Here is a 20,298-nt window from a genome sequence, read left to right as displayed (position 1 = left end):
TCTCTGTGATCAATTTAACAAGCACTTTCGGCAATGTAGAGAGAGAAATACGAAATCATTAAATGCACTTATTTTTAAGTTAAAGTCTTTTATTCTTTTGTACAAAAAAAAAAAACCTCTGAAACACACAACTGCTACATCTGATGTTACCTAACCAGGAAGGGGCAGACTGCCATTACCATAAAAAATGGAAAGCATGTTCCTGCCATTCTATTTTAAAAAGCCTGAGCCTTGTTTGTCCTGAGTAGAGTGGTGCCACATTGCGTGGAAGAATGTCGGGTGTGTGAGGAGTAGTGATGCAGTGCTCCATGTCTTTTAATGTACCCTCTGTAAGAGAACTGGAAGATTAAATCTTAATACTAGTTGACACATAGCCAGTGAGGAAGAGCCGTTTCTAAATTGCATTCACAAAGACAAAACGAGACTTGCCACAGCGAACCTCAACTGCTGCACTAATGTTAGTTAAGGTAATAAAATGTATAGTCATCGTATTGTCTGGCCGCTGTGGCCTGTGCTTTCCAGCAACCGCCCCACCCGTTATTCCCCATAATGCTTCCTTTGGCGTAGAGGACAAAAATTCAATTACAAAAGGCGTCCCCTAAAAGAAGAATATTCTAAGTCTTTCAATGCCCAGCAAGTCCTACGTATTAGTAAATGTAAAGTCTTTTTTTCCCCCTGTGCATATCTGGAAAGTTCTGTTCTTTTGTTTACAGTGTATTAGGAAATAGGCTTTTCTTTCTGTTCATATGAACTAAGCACGAATGCCTGCATAGAACACAAAGGTTACAAGACTCAGTGAATGTACAGAATACAATATAGACAGATCATTATTTTTGGCAGCCAGGTCCAGATGAAAAATCTGACGTACAAAATCAGGCTCTAGAAAAAACATAATAAACATAAATCATATTGCTTGGTTATATAAAAAATGTGAGGTGCTGTGGATGCACCAGATACAGATGGAGGGAGGTCATGTAGGGATGATGTTAAAGGCCCAGGCGGCTGATGCGAGCAGTTAGACCTCCTCTGCTGGTGGAGCGGGATGGGACGGAAATCGGGACCAATAAAGCTGAGAGGAAGAGACAGGTTTTAATTGCCATCATGTGATCTATATAATTTTCTGTGATATTAGCCATACCTACTATCTCATACCAGACACTCTCAGTTCTGAATATTTAATGTATTTATGAATAAATTAGATATCCTATGAATTATATTACTATCCTTATTGATGTCCCAAGGCAAATACTGTATCTCATCTGAAAAAGATATTTGGATATAAGCTGACTTCATGTTTAATGAATGTGTTCTAAGCAAAGCACCAGTCATTACATCTTCCCTCTAACCTGGTGGAGGGGCCAGTGCATCTGGTTCCTCCTCATCTTCAATGGGGGAGTGTCCCATGGGATGATGGGCAAAGGAGTCCACAAAGGAAGAGCTACTTCCACCAAGACTGATACCAGTCACTCCAATGTCCAGAGTGTCTGTGCCCATGCAAAAAACAGCACGGCATATAATTATGTTGGTTATTTAAGTGACTTTATTATTGTTGTTATTATTACCAGTGCCCACTGATGCCCTGCCGAGGCGCCCCTGCCCACTGTTGTCCAATATTGTAAAGGATCTGCGGTATGGTGTGTCTGACTGAAACAAAAACTTGAGAATCAGTTATTATGTATGCAGTTAAAAAAAAAATTCCAAAGTATTATTGGCCATAAAATGTGTGTTAAACACTTACCCTGTAAGTGTGTGTAGTGTTAGGTCTGGAAAACACATCCAGTAGGTGGAACCTTTCACGGGGAACTAGGCTGCCTGCCTCTTCAGTCACAGCACTATGAGCACAACTGGCTGAGCCCCCCCGCTGTCGCTGCGCACCCAGAAATACAACATAAATAAAACGTGATCAGAAGAGAGACATGCCAATTAGAAATGTCGTGTGTTGGGCTTTGCATTGTTTGGATGTGTACCTGTGTGTGTCGTGAATGTGGTGTAGTCTGTGAGTGATCACCATCTCCTGTACTGATAGGGGGAAGTAGTGTGTTCCTGCTCAGCGGCATCATAGGAGAGGTGAGTCGATCACTTGCTGTGGCTCTAAAAAGAAGGTGCACACACAAACAAAAAAATCTTATATAAAAAAATATATAAACCTGGGAATAAAATGAAATGCAAAAAAATTGCGATCTCCGGGAGTTCAAGTTCAGGTCTGCAGTTTGAAATATGTTTTTGATCCCCACAAACAGACTCACACAAAAAAAAATTATGTTACAACTCTATAAAATCTGCCTGACTCGTTCTGAGAAAAAAGCAACTGAAACAGATGGTGTCGGATAAAAAGAAGAGAGATGTGGAGGAGAAACAGGAGGATATAAAGGGGGGAGAGCGAAAAAAAGATTAAAATCTCCCAGAAGGAGGGGGTGGGTATAGCAGGAGATGTGAACGCATGATGAACCAAGGATTTGACAGAGGGGGAGGACAGAACTCGGTGATAAATAGGGAGAAGAATAGAGAAATGGATGCGGTTAAAAAGAAGAAGAAAGACTGATGAAGGATAAAAGAAGGGGAAGGGACTAATGAGGAGAAAGAGATAAAGGAGGAAAACAGAATCGGTCTAGAGAAGACACACTCACAGCCTCGTGCCACGAATGACTTCGTCCATAGACCCCGCCCCACTAGACTGGGTGAGGCTTGGTGCCAGAGGTAGGAGGGTTCGAGGGGGTGGGTTTCGTCTCCGTGCCGACTGAGGAGGGCGGGACAAGGAGGAGGAACTCTGATCCAGAGTTCGATGTGGGCGTGGCTTAACTGATGCCAGTGCACTAGAGCCTGGGCGATGGCACATGCGTTCTTCACACTCTCTGAAGAAACAAAAACATCATCAATTACAGCTAAACATCAAAATCCACACCTACCAGATTAGAACCTTTATCACTATAATAATAACTATAATTATCTATTTAGCAATATAATTCTACATCTTTATATATATAATGCAAGGTGGGTAGAAGGTAGATGTTTGTTCATACTGTGCTACTCTGTCCAGTGTTCCCACATTCCTCTGCTGCAACGGGATGCCATGGATCATAATGAGGTCATTCAGGTTAGGATGGGTGGCTGGAGCTCCAACAGAAACTCGACTGGACTGACAGAGACAAATGATAGATAAACTACTGTCAGGAGACACACAAACAATAAAAAAAAAAAAAAACATTCCTCTCTAAACCAACAGAGTAAATGTAAATTAAGCGAATGGCATGCCCAGATAATGGCATTGACTACTCTCATGCCCAGTGGCACGATAGAAAAAAGTTACATACAGTGGCTGGCTTTTTCAGCTTTTTGGATTTCCGCCTGGACCGCTTTTGGCCTTTTGACTTTGTGCTCTTCAGAAAGGAGAAATGGGAAGACAGAAAGAAAAGGCAGGAGACAAGTAGAAATGTAAAAAGCCAATGACGAAAATGGAAAGAGGACAAAAGATGACAGGATGATAAAAGGTAGGTGGTGTAGAGGGGCAAGGAAAACAGAAAGAAGGTTGAAAAATTAATGAGTTAGAAGCCTGAAAAAGGATGACAAGAAACTGTTGACAGCAGTGACAGCATTTGTAGACAGTGTGTAAACCTCCTGCTGGTTTGAGTCAATTGAGTTGGTCTTAATCTGTCTGAAAGTGAAAGTGAAGTGCGATACACAGCACAGCTCATTAGTTAGCAGTGGGCACCCGGGGAGCAGTGTGCGGGCACGGTACTTTGCTCAGTGGCATCCCGAACCGGAAACCTTCTGGTTACGTATTGCACTAGTATCTGTATATTATGAGTAAAGTGAGACTGAAAGTGAGAACATGTAAGCCTAATTTTAACACCACTTTTTTCTGCTATAGACCTGAAACCTCCTTCACACCTCTTTCTGGTCAGGGTCTAATTATTACACTTTTCCCTGTCTAAATGGTTCCTTTAGGGACATGGTTCCCTGACACACCCTGTCATAATGAATTATGAGTAAAACAAAAAACTGTTGTTGGTGAACGAGTGGAGGTATTTTTTCTTGCATGCATCTTCCTGCATCTTGACCCCAGGGTCCATCTGAACGACTGCTCCAACAGCTCAGCATACCGAACTACGACCGGAACTCCTGGACCAACCAGTAACTGTTGAACACCAACCTGGGCCTGCAGGCTGGCCGTGAGTTGGGGGACCCTTGTCTGGCCCAAACGAGGAAGCATCATGGGGAAAGAGGACAGAGAAAAGAATGGGTTCTGCGAGTCTGTTTGTAAAGGACTGAGGGCTCCAGTGTTCCTTTCATCATCTGTTGAGTGAAAAAGGTCCCTTAGTAAAGAGCACATTAGCTTGACCACAGCCTGATGGGCTATAATCTACTGCACATATCTTTACTAGACGTTGTTAATGCAGACTGATCATGTGATTAGCGTGATCGTTGACCTTCAATTTACTCCTACCTGACACACAGGCCTCCCAATGCCTGCGCACCAACTCCTCCATCCAGCCAACCAGCTCACGCCACACATCATCAAACAGCAGATCGAGCACCGCCTCCCGACGGCACCGATATGGAGAAACGGGAGGTAAGCAGTGCCTGTCTCTGGAGCTTGCAATGTCACAGTCCCACTCTTCGTCCCTACACACAAAAACACACACAACATTAGAAAAGACTGTAACAGCACCACTTGTAAAACACACTTTAAAAAGTATAAATGTATACATTTATACACTTAAAAGTATAAATGTACTTCCATTGGGGATTGCCACTTAAAAACACTCACAGGTCTCTGCAGTCAAAGGCAAGGTACTCCTCCACCAGCCCCTCTGCTTCGATTACTTTGTTTTGCTCACTTGTGTGAGAACCAGCATTCTCTACTTCAACATAGGACCTACACATAACTGCCTTCTGCCCATGTACACACAACCTAAAGAAACTCTCACACACACACACACACACACACACACACACACACACACACACACACACGTCCAGAGTAAATCAAAAGCACAACAAATCTTATTTACTAAGTCAGGGTGGAGAATCATTGAGTTGCTAACTGTACCGTGTTATAATGCTTTACAACTACTTATTTTGCAGATTCAGTGAATTTTCAGCAATATAAAAATTTCTGACGTTTGTCTTCCACCAAGAGAGTAATGATACACCTTTCAATGGCAAAAAAAACACCTTCTCATTCAATGTGTTTTCTTTATTTTCATGACCATTTACATTGGTAGATTCTCACTGAAGGCATCAAAACTATGAATGAACACATGTGGAGTTATGTACTTAACAAAAAGTGGAGACCTGGCCTCCACAGTCACCAGACCCGAGATGCTTTGGACCGCAGAGTGAAGGCAAAGGGGCCAACAAGTGCTAAACACCTCTGGAAACTCCTTCAAGACTGTTGGAAAACCATTTCAGGTGACGACCTCTTGAAGCTCATCGAGAGAATGGCAAGAGTGTGCAAAGCAGTAATCAGAGCAAAGGGCGGCTATTTTGAAGAAACTAGAATATAAAACATGTTTTCATTTATTTCACCACTTTTTGTTAAGTACATAACTCCAATCTGTTTTTTTTTATCTATTTCAAAGTGTTTTCAATTACCTCAGGCTGGACAACACAAAATCTATTGTGCTTGTTACCTGGTCGAACTGCGAACTATTTTGACGCATGAAAACCTGTTCTCAGTCCATTATCCAGCCTTGCCTCATCAGTAAATTCCTTCCTCATGTCTAGACCAGCACTGCAGTATGTAGGTCAGAATATAACTAAGAAAAAGTTCATATATAATTCACAGACAGGCAGAGCTGGACGTGTTTGAAAGCTGTCCCACTCACTCTGCGCTGGGCATATTCTTGCCATCTTCACTCGCTGGTGTGGTGCAGGAGGCTCCTTTTACTGAGCCAGCAAACCACTGAAAGCCCTCATCTGTTGGACATAACAGCTGCGTACCTAAGATCCTGTTGAAGATAACCACAAATCTATCAAAAAAATTTACATGAACAAAAACATAACATTTAACAACTGAACCTATTACATTAATCAGTAATGTGAATTATGGTGAAAGTATACAAAATATCTAATGATAGCAGCATAATAAATTTATTAGAAATTTAATCAAAATAGAATTCTTTTTTTTTTTTTTTTAGATCTAGTTTGAAGATAGATGGTGGTGGTAGTAGTAGCCTAGTGGGTAACACACTCGCCTATGAACCAGAAGAACCAGGTTCAAATCCCACTTACTACCATTGTGTCCCTGAGAAAGACACTTAACCCTGAGTGTCTCCAGGGGGACTGTCCCTGTAACTACTGATTGTAAGTCACTCTGGATAAGGGCGTCTGATAAATGCTGTAAATGTAAATGTAAAGATTTATATTTTTCAGGCTCTTCTTTTGTCATAAATATCTGTCTGGACAGTGACACAAAAGGCTCAACACAAAGGAAAAAAAAACAGAAAGGAACTGTCCTACAGTCATTTCCAATCTTAACATTTTCTCAAATCAATCCAAACAGTGTTCCTCCTAAGACTTACCATGAGCTCCATGACAAAGATAAACTACTAATACTAAAATGCCATCCAGCTCATGACTGGATAGGCATTCTTCAGGAGACTTAAATTCCAAGCTAATATTTATACTGCTTTCCTGCTTTTCACACATGCAAACAATAAGATAAGATTTCTTTGGACACTTCCAAATTAGAAAGAAATGTTAAAACGAGTTTAAAACTAATTCTGGGAAGCATTCAAGGTTAGTTTAAATAATCCAGATGATGTGACCAAATGACAATGATCTGCCAGAACTGACAGGTCAGGTTCACCTTATTCACTTTGAAAGCCACATAATTTTTACAGCATTTATCAGACGCCCTTATCCAGAGCAACTTACAATCAGTCAGGGACAGTCCCCCTGGAGATGCTTAGAGTTAAGTGTCTTCCTCAGGGACACTATGGTAGTGGGATTTGAATCTGGGTCTTCTGGTTCATAGTGTGTTACCCACTAGGCTACTACCACCCCTATCTCCATCAATGTGTGTATGGTACCTCAAGTGAGGAAATCTGGTCGCCCACTGCTGGCACTCATCCTGCAGGCTGGCGAGCCGCACGCCACCGCTCCCCTCGTACAGCTCCTCATCAATTTCATCAAACATTTGCTGCACTTGCTGTGATGCTGCCTTGTCAAACTCCTGAGAAGGAATGAGAAAGATTTGGTTTTTTTTTTTGTTTTTATGCTGCACGTCAAATAATCTTTTGTGAGTTAGTGAGATACACTCATTTTATTTCCACAAAGATTATTTCAACACACTCACATCATAAGCCCAAGAAAACACAGAACTGCGTTCAACAGAGATGCCTGTGTCTGTATAGCTGTGTATCCCAGACCAAGACCTCGTGGTATCGCCGGAATTAACCGTCTGACAGCCAGATCTCCCAGACAACCCTGATGCGTCAGAGCTGAACAGAAAGAGTTAAATATCATGTCTGTGAAGATTCTCAGTCATCCAGGTGAAATTGTCTGAAAGTTGTGTCATGGCAACTGGACTTCTTTCTTTAAGGTGGATACGTTTCATTCTACATTCCACAGAACTTTGTAAATCTGATTGACAAATGTCATACTGACAAAGTTCTGTGGATGCAGAATGAAACGTATCTACCTTAAAGAAAGAAGTCCAGTTGCCATGACTCAACTTTCAGACAGTTCAATATAAATGCTGCTGAAGGTTATTTCGTTATTTTACTGCAAAATTAATCTAAGAAAGAAAACAACTAAAACCATACCTGTTGTAAGTGTAAAGAGGTTCTTGTGGGTCGTGAAAAAGTGGCTGAGGAAGGTAGTCATCGTCATCTGCATCTTCTGGTGGTGGGTGATGGTCCAGACTACTCCTAGACAAACCACAACTGTGGAAAATTGTTTGTAAAACAGTTTTTGAGAGTTGGGAATTTCAAGACGTACTTATTGCTGCAGTTCACAGATAAACAATGAAACCCCGAATGGAGAGAATAATGCAGGGCATTGCATTATTAGAAACGTTAGGATGTTCAAGCTTGGATTTTGCAGAACCTTTCACTCACATCTCTAACGTATGCGATACAGGGCGCCTGCTGTATCGCGAAATCATTATCCTGCTGGATGCTGCTACAGGGGCATCTTCACCTGCAGGTCTCGCTTCCTCTGGCTCACTACCTCTCCCGGGCAAGAAGAGTCTGTCTTTTCCCCGGGATCTGGCATCTTCACGGACCTCACGCAGGGACCCTTCCTTGCCGCGCTGTCATCCACGGATAGCAGTCTGTTTACTTAGCTCGCTTGCGTTAGCCAGTATTTTTAGCATGTATCTTTGTGGATTATTGAGGGTTTTTTTTCTAGCGGCTGGGTGGGTTTATGAGGCAGGAAATCATAATCTAAGTGCATACACATTACATCCGGGAGGTCCAGATTAAACGTCCACCTTATTAACTACACGCAGACTAGTAAGGGTATGTTGTTTACAGTAACTGAAGTCAGTGTTAGCCACCCGCAGCTAAATGGCACTAACCATGACGGATTAGAGCCACAACAATCACAAGGCTGTCATGGATACTCGACTGGAAGCTAGAAGGGCCTTTTGGGAATGTAGTTTTTATGTGTTTGAAGCGAACGTTCGGCGACGATTTCAAAGACTACAATACCCACAATACAAGCGTGTTGCACATGTAAAATGGTCCGTGCGGTTTAATCCCATCCCTCAAAAGGTTCCGAAGCTACTCGCTGTTTGCAAGAGTTTTCTTTCTTTTTGTCTTTAATCATTGCATTAAACAATCTGAAATATAATGTCAACCATAGCTATGTAAACACAAATTTCCCATTGTAATCGGTATATTTCTCAGAAATGCCTGACATGTCATGGTTTGTAGTTGTTGCGCAGTCGCCATAGCAATCCGTTCAAGTACAATTGGGGTGGAGCGTGTTTATAATGCATCCCTGCGACTGACCCTGCAGTCTAAATACTTTTAGCCATCTCATTTTCCACCAAAGCCGTTCATCCCGATATATCCTTATTTTAATATTTTTAATTTATAGCTCAGAACGACCCATAGTGGTGAAATGTCAGGTAAGTCAGTAAACTATTAGAAGAGCATTTCCTACCATCTGAACAGTGATCCTGGAAGTTCCAGACGTTGCGTATTTGTTGGTTTTAGATGGATTAAAAAGTAATGGAAGTAAAAGTTAGAATGACAAACATTGAAAAATGTAAACAGCTGTATGTTTAATTTCAGCAGAAAAAATGACAGTCTCCTATATTTTTCCAAATGGAGATAAATATGGTATGTATGCGTATGTGTTTGTATGTGTATTTAATGTATTTAATTCTGAATATTCTGAAGTTTCAGGGCTCAGATGTTTTGAGGCAGAGTATGAGCCCCAAATGAGCCTATTGAGCAGCAGCGCTCCAAACACATGCTGTATGTTCACACACTTGACCAAATACTACTGCTTACTGTGTCACTTAATGCTCTATTTTGTCCCAGTTTCCAGTGTCCACTTGTCCACTATCCCCCCCTGCTCTCTCCTTCCTGTCCTCTGTCTCCACTTTCTCCTCTAATGCACATCTCCTCCTCTGACCTGCCATTCTTTTCAATACCCCTTTTCTCTGTTTTTGGACATACAATAGACAATCACAATGATTAATATACACATAGCCAAGATGTGAACATCTAGCTGTTTTATATTTTTAAGAGTATGTGTGGCTCAGGGTATCTACATGGGGTGATCGCCTATGAACCAGAAGACCCAGGTTCAAATCCCACTTACTACCACTGTGTCCCTGAGCAAGACACTTAACCCTTAGCTGTCCCTGTAACTACTGGTTGTAAGTCGCTCTGGATAAGGGCGTCTGATAAATGCCGTAAAATGTAAATGTATCAGGTTCTGATACTAAAATTTTAGTTCATTTGAGTTCCTTGTATGTGGACATCAGAGGGAGAGTGTTGCAGAACAGCAGAAGGTGTGTTGATGAGACATGGGGTAGGAAAACACACATCAGGAAGCGGAGTCATTTACAAAGGAGAGTGGAAAGATGATAAGGTGTGTCTGTGTTTGTGTGTGGAATATGTTGTTTTATGCATGTGCTTGATGGTGAATGCAAGGTTACTTATTTGTTTCTTGTTGGTCTTCCATGGATTAACCTGTCCAACAATCATTGTTTTATTTTAGATGAATGGTTTGGGGACAGCAGTGTACCCATCTGGTGCCATGTATGATGGCGGGTTCAAAGACAATATGTACAATGGACATGGAACGTACCGCTTTCCTGATTGTGCTACATACAAGGGCACATTTAACAACAACAGGTAGAATATCATTGTGGCCGATGCAGTAATTTATCTTTTTAATGCACCAGTAATAGCGTTTCTTATTTGGACAGGTTGGAGGGAAAGGGCAATTTTACCGATGCTCAAGGATATGTATGGACTGGGCTGTTTCATGACAGAGCTGCACCAGGGCTGAAGCTTAAACTCAACTTGTGAAAACACAAAAACATCAAAAAATGTTCTGATTGATCCAAGTCACATTGTTGCACTTTGTGGTGATACGGTTCTAATGGATTTGTATTAGCATGCATTGTTTAGAATCTGGCATGATGTGAGCAATTTTACACATTAATCACGCACGCACGCACAAATCCAAACAATCCGATTTTTTTTTCTTCAAAACAGAGAGAGTCTGATTTGTGGGAATGGTGTGACCTTCAGGAGGAACATCCACACAGACACACACTTTCTCTCTGTCTGTATCCACACACACACACACACGCATGCACCCACAGCCACAGCTAAACTCATGACTGCAGTAATAAGACTTCAGTTGTGTAAGAAGAGGACAGGGTTTCCTGTTTTCTTGGAAGAGTTCATGCCAGTCGCCTGATCAACAGCGTTTAAATATTTTGCTGAATGTAAATGCAATTTCGATGTACTGTATATGTAAATGCAATTTGGATAATTAATGCTTTGTTCTTTCAACATAAATAAACTTTTGAGTCTGGAGACCATTATTTCGTCCAAATGAAATTGTGATTCAAACAATGGCAGATGATTTAATTTGGGTTTGCCTAATACACATTAGGAGCATTTTACATGCTTATTGCTCATCCTTACTTCAATTAATTGTAAGGGCATTAATTATTATGTGAAGTGACCTCAGCCTTGATAATGAGTATTAAACCTCTGCCGTAATTTTGTTTTGATGTCTGTGTGTTTGTGTCATTTCACGTTTCACAGATGTGGATGATCGGTGTCCATGGTAAATTGGTGGAAAAGGTTGTGCCGGATATTAAATCGCCTTCCTTTATGAAGGAGGAGTGACAAAAAGGCCAACAGTACCCTCTCATAAGCACAGTCACAAACACACACACACACACACACACACACACACACACATCCTTCCTTAAATCTTTCCACTTACTGTAAAACAAGGCAGCTTTTTGTTTGGCGCCTCATCAGTCTCACATGCTTCAGGGAAGGAGGGATGACATAGGTGGAACAGGAAAGAAGAAAAGCAAGCAGCAGAAAAGAGGTCCAAAAGCCACACAGGGTCTAGGTTCGGCAAGTGTTAAGATAGATCCGTTGCTCATAGGGGGACTGGATACCAGCACCGGTGTTGGCACACACACCAGATTCCCACTGGTCCTCTGGAGGACACTGTATTCTTCTACACCGGGGACATTGCGTCCATTTCGCCAAGCATCTGCTCATCAGAAGCGCCAACATTCCCAGATATCATGGAAAATGGAAAAGCTGAAGGTAAGTTCTCTGATGGAAGACGTTTGCATGACCCCCCCCAAATGAGTGTTTGCACAGAAAGGACTTTCATTTTTTTCATCACTCATATCTCAAACCGCACTTGACAACATTTTCATTGCCGTTTGATGCAGCCAGTACCCTCCTTTCAATTAGGCAACCACAAACCTCAACCTCAACCCCATGACATCATGGGCACGGGCCGACGCAGTGGCAGATTTTATTAGCTCTTTCACCCAGACATTCTAACATTAAGCAGTGCTCTTCGTGTGAGTGTAGCTGTGAGGTGTAACCGTTCTTGAAATCCCCCTTCAGATGGCGACGATGGCCTTGTGGATGAAACTGACCTGCACATTGCTCAGGTAGACGATGACAACAACAACAAAAAGTCTTCTTTTCTTCGTCCGATTTCCTTCCTCCGCTGCTTTGCTGTTTGTTTTTGATGACTTGCGCGTGACTGGGGGTGAATGTGTGTGTGTGTGTGTGTGTGTGTGTCTACAGTTGAAATTAGCAATCAGATGAACTGAATTACTCTCTATTCATTGCAGGAAGCGCTCTTATCTTTTCAGACGAGATTCACTAAGCGCAGATGTGTATACAAGCACTCACCTATAATCAAAGCTGGGCTTAGGTATACTGATCTAATGGTGGGCAGCTAATGAAATCAATGTGACTATACACTCTGTCCACATTTAGAGACCTGCCGCTGCACTAATGATAAACGCCTTCCGTTTTGTACACACAGTTAAACGCAAAGAGAAAAGCAACTTGTCTCTCGCCCTCTCGCCCCTGCTGTCTGCCTCTCCCTAACACAGATGCATGCCCTTTGGGCTGAGCTGAAGGTGGGGCTCGGAGGCGTGGTTCAGGATGTTGCTGCATTGCAAATGGGAGAAAGCCAACTGGAGGAGAAGATTTCAGCTCAGCAGAGAGACTCCAGTGACAAGATCCTGTCCATCAGAAACACGCTCAATACCTTACAGGTGAAACACGCATACATACAGACACACATACAGTCATGACAGTCCCCCTGGAGACACTCAGGGTTATGTGTCTTGCTCAGTAAGTAAGGTTTGAATCTGTGACTTTATTGTCTTCAGGTTCATAGGTGGGTGTGTTACCCACTAGGCTACTTCCACCCTATCACCTGACTTGTAATGATGTATTAGACAGTATGTCCAGGCCTAAAAGTCCAATACAGTCTATGATGAACAAACCTCCTCTGAACCTCCTTGTTTTGGTACCCAGGCAGTAGAATTAATGTCCCCTAGATATCAGATCAGCTCGATCTCCGAGTGTATTCAAATGACTGCTAAACACCTACCACATATGTAAAAAGTCATCTTCTTGCATTCTTACCTGTTTTTAGACTGGTGGTCATAGCCCAGTGGACCTTGTGATCCAGTAGCAGAAGGTATTCCCTCATAGAACAATGTTGTGAACGAAAATGTAAATCACTGATCAGTTTAAAAAGAAAGAAAAAGATATTGGTTTGAAATGTGCTGTGAATAGAATTACTCTGATTCCCTCCCACACTGCAAGCAAGACTTGCAAGTTTAGTGAACTGTTGATATTGGGCATGTGTGTGATGATGGTACCATGTAAAGCGTTGCTCCTGTGTCTGGAGTTTGCAGGGATAGGCTGAAACTCCCATGTGATTGTTCCACATTGGTATAGATGTCCATGTAGCATCTATCTTCATATAAATGCTTTGCTGATATCAAACTGACCTTAAATGGCCGTAAGGCATGTGCAGTGTGGTTTTGAAATGCAGTTTCATTTATATACTGTGGTCAGGAGGACCTGAATGGGGCTTTGACCCAGATCTCTCAGCTGTGCTGCAAACAGAAAGATCTGCAGAGAGAGCTGGAGTTGCTGCGGACTCTACAACACAGGTGAGACGCACACCGGCATCACACCTGCAACAATGGGTGGTAGGAACGGCAGGAGACTATTGTATTTTTCCAGCTGTTGTTGACCAAGTTGGTACTTCTGGGACAAGTTAAAGCTTAAATGGATTAATGCATAACAAATGGATCACAACCATTTGCCTGTTCAATCAGAACCCTGACATCATGACCGCAGGTTTTCTTGAGGATTCTTTGAGGATCGGCGATCACATTGCCTTTAACAAAGCCTTTAGTATTTACACACAGGCACAAACCTTAAGGCCTTCTGTGTACAAAGATTTGTTCTGTTAGTGCATTGATACACTTAATGCGGTCCTTGAACTAGCACCAGTCATGGAAAATTATACCAGCTAAACTCGACTGGCAGTGAGTTTGCCTGAAGGGTCTGTTGTGTTGTTAAATTTGACTTACAGGAAGAGTTCCAAAGGGGAGGCGTCTGTGGATGGTCACGCCTCCCTCTCTAGTCAGACGGAGCTCAGCCTTATTCAGCATTACATCAGCAGCCTTCCGGTCAATCAAGGTCAGGGTGCTATTTCATGTCTTTCTTTTTTTTCTAATTTTAGTCATGTAGGTTCAAATTTAAAAATCTAAATGTGTGAGTGTGATTGTGTGTGTGTTTGTTCTTACAGAACAACCCCGTAGGAGTCGGTCCAAGTCACCAGTGTGGAGAGAAAGGCAAGACAACAAAGACCTGACAGAATTGAATAACCAGGAGCTCAGTGAGTTTTTCTCATGCACACACACACACACACACACACACACACACACACACACACACAATACTAGTAATACTAGCTGTATTTAATTATGTTTAAATGTATATGGGTTCAGGTAAGAGGCAAACAGCGGCACTGGAGCTGCTTGAGTCGGAACGTGTTTACATCTCCTATCTGTCCCTCCTGTTGAAGGCCAACATTACATTCAACGGCTCAGAGAGCGCCAACCTCAAAGACAAAAGGTAACAGTCCCAGGCTCTGTCTCACGCTCTCAGAGGGGCTGTTAATGTAGAGAGCTAATTTTATGCTCACTTTTATGCTCACTTTTTTGCTCACTTTTAGTAAAAACTGTGAGGACAGCGCTCTGTCTCTCTGTCTTTCTCTGTGTGTGTGTCTCTCAGGCCATTCCCCACATCTTTGAGATTTCTAATTCAGCAACACCTCGAGCTACTACACGTCCTGCAGGAGCGAGTGCTGAAGAGCCAGTGGCAGGGAATCATGGGAGATGTATTTTTGCGGCTCACCAGTAAAGAGGTGCTTAGAGATTGGTAGGCCAGGGAAAAGGTTTTTTTTAAAAAAACAGGGTTAGGTAATATGACTTAAATTGTTATTTTTATAACTAATGAAGCTATTTTTATAAGATAGTATTTTATCTTTGGTATTTATTGTTTTTATGATGTTTTGTTCTGAGCAATGAGCTCATTCTTAGTTATGGTTAAGTTTCAGGTGAAATATGGATTTGTTATCATTTTTTTACATCCTGAACTAATAGTGACTGTGGTAGAATGATACAGAACATACTGATTGGCCACTTTTTTTGTTAAGGACATTTTTTCCCGCGTCACTTTCTGCTCCCAGAAAGTGAATAACTTCAGCCCCAAATTGTATAAAATGTACTAAAAGCCACACAAACTACCTGATAGTATTTAAATACCATGACTACTTACTTTAAATGCATAATGGAATACACAACTTATTCTCTAAACTAAAAATTTCACCAGAAACAAGATATTCAAAACTATCCAATCAAGCAACATTGTGTCTGCAAATAGCCAATGGAGTAAAAGTGTGAATCACTTTTTATGTGTTGTATTTTCTATCAAATGATTTCATTATTCATCTATTAGAAGATAATTTCAGTGTCTATTGATTGTGTTTTGCAGAGTGATTTCCTGGACCAGTACATTTCGTACCTGAAGGAACTGCCTGAGTGTTTATCTGTGGTTAATATGTTCACATCCAGCTCCCCCAAACCAGCGGGCCTTTTGGAGGTAACTGCAGCATATACAGGACAAGAGAATTTAGCAACTAAAGACACAATTAAAACATATCCAAAGTCAAATAGTGCACTGTAAGCTCCTTCATAATTTGTCAGAATTTGTCCACTGAATTAATCACATCATCATGATTTAGGCTACACTCTGACTGGCTGTGCGCTCTGCTTTAGGGTGACATCATGGGTGATGAGACTCGTCCACCTTTGCACACCCTTCTTTTACAACCAGTTCAGCGTATCCCAGAATACTTGATGCTTCTGCAGGTAGGCAATCCCTCATGTCCAGTGGATGAGTTACAGGAATAGGGAAGAATTAAAATGACTGGCATTTGCCAGTCAAAATGCTGAATAATAGAAACAGTATTTTTTGTTTGGTAGTGGGTGTGGTCCTGATATAGCTTTAACAGAGATTGCATTTTGATGTCCACTGACAGCCTGTAAACAAAATGCATTACGAGCAAGGAAAACAGAGGAGAAAGAGAGGAGATGGACACACTTGTGGGACGTACTGACAGTTTAAACCATTCAGAGGAGGGTGTGTGTGTGAGCTGTCAATCATCACAATGGACTCTTCCCCTTTAACTCTATATAAAAAACATCATTAAAGTTCATGTTCTGGGACTCAGAAATAATTACACACCACCAAAAAGAGCTGGTAAAGGGAAGAGAGCTGAGGATTACATCTCATCAAATTGTATTTTGTATATTGTATTAAATTGTTAATTGTTGCACATGTTCACTCACATTTTTAGAACTTGATGCAGCAGACAGAGTCGGAGCACCCAGATTACTACCTGCTTCTGGTGTGTGTGCAGCATCTGCGTTCCTTCACCACCCAGTATGGCCACTTGCTTCAGCACAACCAGGGCTTGCTCACACACTCACATGCACAAGCCACGCGGTCACACTCACACCTGCACGAACGCCTCGTACACACGCGCAAGGAGCTCAGCAGGTCAGTGGTGTGAATTATATATCTGTGTAAGGCTATTGATGAATGCATAGAGAGTAGCTTTAATATACACTTCCAGTCAAAAGTTATGGGTCGTTGATGGGTCTTGCATTTCTTACATTATGGAACAAACCCGAAGACTCAGAACTATGAAATAACTCATGTGAGATTATGTGATTACCAAAGAAAATAGCAAACAAGGCTAAAAGTTCAACATTTGAGTCTCTCCTGAGCAGGGAGCTTTTGCTGTGATGGCAGTGTTTCATACTCTTGGCTTCTCTCCACCACCGTAAGTTAGACAGTGGGTATGGTTTACGAGAAATACTAAACATGTTTTCGACATTGGATTCTTAGTCTCCATAACCACCACAGAGTTCAGATCACTTTATTGTCATTCAATCAGTGCAGATGCATTGTGGAACTAAATTGCGGACACAGGGCTCAATACAAAACCACAATCAAAAAAAGCTGCTTAAAACAGGTTAAAAATAAATGTTATAAATATAATATTGCATCGTTTATAAAGAGGTAGAGAATATTGCAAATAGCAAAATGGATTATGTCTAAAAATAGACCATGTGTATGCACATACATAGTGTACTTTATGCGTACATACAGAAATACAGTGTGGTAGTAGCCTAGTGTGTAAGACATTCACCTATGAACCAGAAGGCCACAAAGTCACAGGTTCAAACCCCACTTACTACCACTGTGTCTCTGAGCAGGACACTTGCTGTCCCTTTAACTAATGATTGTAAGGTGCTCTGAATACAGAAATATCTGGCAACATATTTATGTAGACTGTCTTGTGTTCATCCAAACTTTTGACTGGTAGTGTAGTCGTGCTAAAACTTTGGGCAGAGATGCAGAACAAATCGATATGCAATAAAGCGAGATTGCCTTGTTTCCTGCGTCAGGTCATCAGTGAAACAGCTTTATAAAGTGGATTATGATCCGGCATCAACCTACTCCTCCAGCAGTGCCATACTGTGAGTCTCCTGTTCTTCTAAATACATTTACATTTAAGGCATTTATCCAGAGCGACTTACAACGTGCTTTCAAGTTACCATCGATGAAGTGATCAGTTTTGGTTCATTAGGACCCCCAACTATGAATATAATCTTTTTTTTAATTGTTATCCATTGTCTCAGTTTCCTCACCCCCACCTTGATTTCTTTCAACCTGCCATCAGAGAGTCCAGTGGCAGGCGCAGCAAACCAGCTACAGTCCGAAATTTTCCAGACTGGGATGCGGAGCCACCACGCTACGACATTGACCTTCCGTCTCCTGTGCCATTCCCGCCAGATGCAGACCTCCGTGTCAAAGCCCCGGTAACCGCGCTCCGCAGTATCCCAGAGACGGAAGGGACAGGGACTGGGCTGGTCAGTGCTCTAGGGGCCTTCCTGCCATATGGACAAGGTGACACGAGGTGTGATCACTGTTCTAGTCCGTCCCCCTCCTCTGACTCTAGCATCGATATTGCCTTTGTGCGTTGTAGCCCCACGCCCAGCCCAGCCCACCAGTCACATGCTAGGAGCAAAGGAAGTGGGGGTTACCGGGCTGCGCGTGGGGGTGTGTCTCCTGATTCAGTTGGCCTGATGAGGCCACGCCCTCTCCAAGCCGCTCAGGGAAAGAGCAAGTCACTGAATGGCCTGCAACTGGACAGCATTGATAGCCCCGCCCACACAGGACGCAATGCCCATCCAAGGCTGGAGCGTCAATCTAGTGCCAAGAACCGGACAAGGCACCTTGACACACACACTCAGACACACGCTGACACAGAGGAGCAATCGCTCCTGACATCCAGCAAGGTGAGCTTTCACATGCAAACGCACACACCCACAAACCAGACTCTTACACACACACGTTATAGACACTGACAGCACTCTTCTTGTGCTCAGACTTCAGTGAGCCCGACATGGGGGGAGGAACTGAAATGGAGGGCCATTTCGGAGGAGAGCAGCCACACACCCCTGAGTGAACGCAGCAGAAAGCAGGAAGGAAAGGGCTTCAGGAGCTCCTTCAAGAAACTTTTCAAGAAGAAGTAAGAGAATATTCAAAACATTCACGCACAGTGAAAATACGGCTCTTAAAACATCCGATCTGATGTCTGTGTCTGTGTGGTAGGTCTGGTGGGGAAAAGGAGAAAGCTTCGGATAAAACAGAGAGCTGTGGTGACCTTGACTCTGCCAGAGGAAATCGACTTGGAGACATTGACCGTGGGACAGCTGTGTAAAAAGCAGCATCCTACACAACACGCAGTGGAACACACACGCGCACACACACACACACACACACACACACACACACACAACCTGACAGTATTATGTACTCAACTAGTAGTGCCATCTGCTGGCCAATAAGAACACAGAAATCACATTGAATTGCATGAGAAATAGTCCATTCACTTGCAAAGATACCAGGATTTATTGAGCAACAGATGGTCTCCTGCCAGTGGCTCATGCTGCCATCTACAGGACTGAACATCCAATGTCTCAAAAAATGAAGGAGCAGAAGGTGAAAGTATGACAGACATGTTGGTACTGTATTTTTTTGAATGATGATGCACTCAAGAAAAGTTATATGGTCACAATGTTGGATAGTTTCAAAAAAGATTTACATTTCGCTCTTTTTGATTGCATGTAAAACATATATATATATATATATTACACAAATATTTTGAATATATTAAATATAAAGGAAATATAAAGCTATTCTCCTGACTATGCAGGTTATATGGTATTACTGTTTATTGTAAGACAATTTTAATTGTTGTGTGATTTGATTAACAAGTGAAGAGTTAGAAAACACTTATTGCATGCGATCACAGAGAAATAAAGGCAACAAAGATTATTATTTTTTTCCTTTTAATGTGTTAGCTTGTTTCATAAATCTGTTTCACATTGGAAACAAAATATAAGCAATTATACAGTCTGTAAAACTGATTTTATTTTACACTATATACAGATAATTTGCATTGCAATATGAAAATGTTAAATGTAGCGGACATTGAGTTTGATCATCATTATTACACTTAAGACTGTGTAAATGTAAATGTAAAAAAAAAAAAAAAAAAAAAAAAAAAAAAAAAAAACAATTTCACAAACTTTCTTCACACTGTTTCTATCCACCCAATCTAAATTTGGCCATTAATTCAAGATGTTTTGGCATTGCATCACTGTGTAACATATTACCAGACAAGTGATCTTGACCCCCTTCAGTGAGGAATGCTTTTGACGATTTCTCTGCTTGACTACACGCTGAAATGATTTAAAGTTTCAAATGTTCAACCTACATTTCAAAAGACAGACATTTGGTTTATATCATCTGTAGTGGGAACCATGGCAAAAAGCTCAATCAACAGCGAGAAGCTTTTTAAGTAACAGCATGGATGAAAATCACAGCTTGTGAGGATCTACGTGTGACAGGTGAGAATCACGTGATGCACACTCTAGTTATGTGTTGCATATATATATACGTATATGTGCACACACACCCACCCACAGACATGCTTTTTCATATATTAGTCACATTTTTCTTAAAAATCTGTGCAAATTTTAACACCAGTGATTAAACAAGCATTAAAATACTCAGACAAGATGACCAATGGCTTTCAGGTAAAACTTTTTTAAAATAATAAAAAAAGGTCTTGAAGGAAGCCGCAACGTTGCTTTCTAAAGTT

General features: G+C 41.7%; 3 protein-coding genes across 10 annotated transcripts; 2 read left to right on the top strand and 1 right to left on the bottom strand.

Annotated features, from left to right (window-relative positions):
- Nucleotides 1-138: 138 nt before the first annotated feature.
- On the bottom strand, nt 139-8,565 carry fam149b1 (family with sequence similarity 149 member B1). 3 transcript variants are annotated; one of them, XM_028990081.1, is made up of 16 exons: nt 8,064-8,565; nt 7,770-7,874; nt 7,301-7,445; nt 7,035-7,177; nt 5,829-5,951; nt 4,769-4,912; nt 4,445-4,623; nt 4,151-4,293; nt 3,312-3,377; nt 3,021-3,136; nt 2,628-2,852; nt 1,968-2,091; nt 1,739-1,867; nt 1,563-1,644; nt 1,347-1,484; nt 139-1,069 (listed from the first exon to the last, which is right to left on the bottom strand). In XM_028990081.1, the coding sequence occupies exons 1-16, from the start codon at nt 8,108-8,110 to the stop codon at nt 987-989; spliced, it is 1,992 nt and encodes a 663-aa protein (XP_028845914.1). In that variant the 5' UTR covers nt 8,111-8,565; the 3' UTR covers nt 139-986. The 3 variants fall into 3 exon arrangements, with proteins under 3 accessions (XP_028845914.1, XP_028845913.1, XP_028845915.1); XM_028990080.1 differs by having other exon boundaries at nt 140-1,069; nt 7,770-7,889; XM_028990082.1 differs by lacking the exon at nt 3,312-3,377 and having other exon boundaries at nt 140-1,069; nt 7,770-7,889.
- morn2 (MORN repeat containing 2) lies at nt 8,085-10,886 on the top strand. Of its 5 annotated transcripts, none has more exons than XM_028990088.1 (5): nt 8,085-9,079; nt 9,354-9,431; nt 9,947-10,053; nt 10,183-10,319; nt 10,394-10,886. In XM_028990088.1, exons 3-5 carry the CDS (start codon nt 9,982-9,984, stop codon nt 10,494-10,496), a joined length of 312 nt encoding a protein of 103 aa, XP_028845921.1. In that variant the 5' UTR covers nt 8,085-9,079; nt 9,354-9,431; nt 9,947-9,981; the 3' UTR covers nt 10,497-10,886. The 5 variants fall into 5 exon arrangements, with proteins under 5 accessions (XP_028845921.1, XP_028845920.1, XP_028845918.1 ...); XM_028990087.1 differs by lacking the exon at nt 9,354-9,431 and adding an exon at nt 9,249-9,293; XM_028990085.1 differs by lacking the exon at nt 9,354-9,431 and adding an exon at nt 9,249-9,293 and having other exon boundaries at nt 9,926-10,053.
- A 553-nt stretch (nt 10,887-11,439) lies between these two features.
- Nucleotides 11,440-19,710, top strand: arhgef33 (Rho guanine nucleotide exchange factor (GEF) 33). 2 transcript variants are annotated; one of them, XM_028988235.1, is made up of 15 exons: nt 11,441-11,768; nt 12,081-12,127; nt 12,581-12,745; nt 13,560-13,657; nt 14,086-14,192; nt 14,302-14,391; nt 14,504-14,630; nt 14,790-14,922; nt 15,552-15,659; nt 15,836-15,928; nt 16,417-16,619; nt 17,534-17,605; nt 17,809-18,427; nt 18,518-18,660; nt 18,744-19,710. In XM_028988235.1, the coding sequence occupies exons 1-15, from the start codon at nt 11,747-11,749 to the stop codon at nt 18,850-18,852; spliced, it is 2,136 nt and encodes a 711-aa protein (XP_028844068.1). In that variant the 5' UTR covers nt 11,441-11,746; the 3' UTR covers nt 18,853-19,710. The 2 variants fall into 2 exon arrangements, with proteins under 2 accessions (XP_028844066.1, XP_028844068.1); XM_028988233.1 differs by lacking the exon at nt 12,081-12,127 and having other exon boundaries at nt 11,440-11,768.
- Nucleotides 19,711-20,298: the final 588 nt, after the last annotated feature.

The sequence above is a fragment of the Denticeps clupeoides genome, chromosome 8 (genome assembly GCF_900700375.1).
Source record: "Denticeps clupeoides chromosome 8, fDenClu1.1, whole genome shotgun sequence".
NCBI lineage: Eukaryota > Metazoa > Chordata > Actinopteri > Clupeiformes > Denticipitidae > Denticeps > Denticeps clupeoides.
The sequence above is the reverse complement of the archived record's forward strand: the minus strand, read 5'-3'. Positions and strand labels throughout refer to the sequence as shown.

Bases quoted from the DNA above. Each gene is read 5' to 3' on its own strand.
- morn2 (XM_028990083.1), top strand. The intron at 10,054-10,182 runs GTGTGTCTGTGT...GTTTTATTTTAG, and splicing joins GAGAGTGGAAAGATGATAAG to ATGAATGGTTTGGGGACAGC. The intron at 10,320-10,393 runs GTAGAATATCAT...TTATTTGGACAG, and splicing joins GGCACATTTAACAACAACAG to GTTGGAGGGAAAGGGCAATT.
- fam149b1 (XM_028990080.1), bottom strand. From the start codon at position 8,110: ATGATTTCGCGATACAGCAGGCGCCCTGTATCGCATACGTTAGAGAT. The intron at 7,178-7,300 runs GTGAGTGTGTTG...ATTCCTTCTCAG, and splicing joins TGTTTTCTTGGGCTTATGAT to GAGTTTGACAAGGCAGCATC. The intron at 1,645-1,738 runs GTAAGTGTTTAA...TTTTTGTTTCAG, and splicing joins ACACTACACACACTTACAGG to TCAGACACACCATACCGCAG.
- arhgef33 (XM_028988233.1), top strand. From the start codon at position 11,475: ATGCTTCAGGGAAGGAGGGATGACATAGGTGGAACAGGAAAGAAGAAA. The intron at 13,658-14,085 runs GTGAGACGCACA...TTTGACTTACAG, and splicing joins CTGCGGACTCTACAACACAG to GAAGAGTTCCAAAGGGGAGG. The intron at 17,606-17,808 runs GTGAGTCTCCTG...ACCTGCCATCAG, and splicing joins TCCTCCAGCAGTGCCATACT to AGAGTCCAGTGGCAGGCGCA.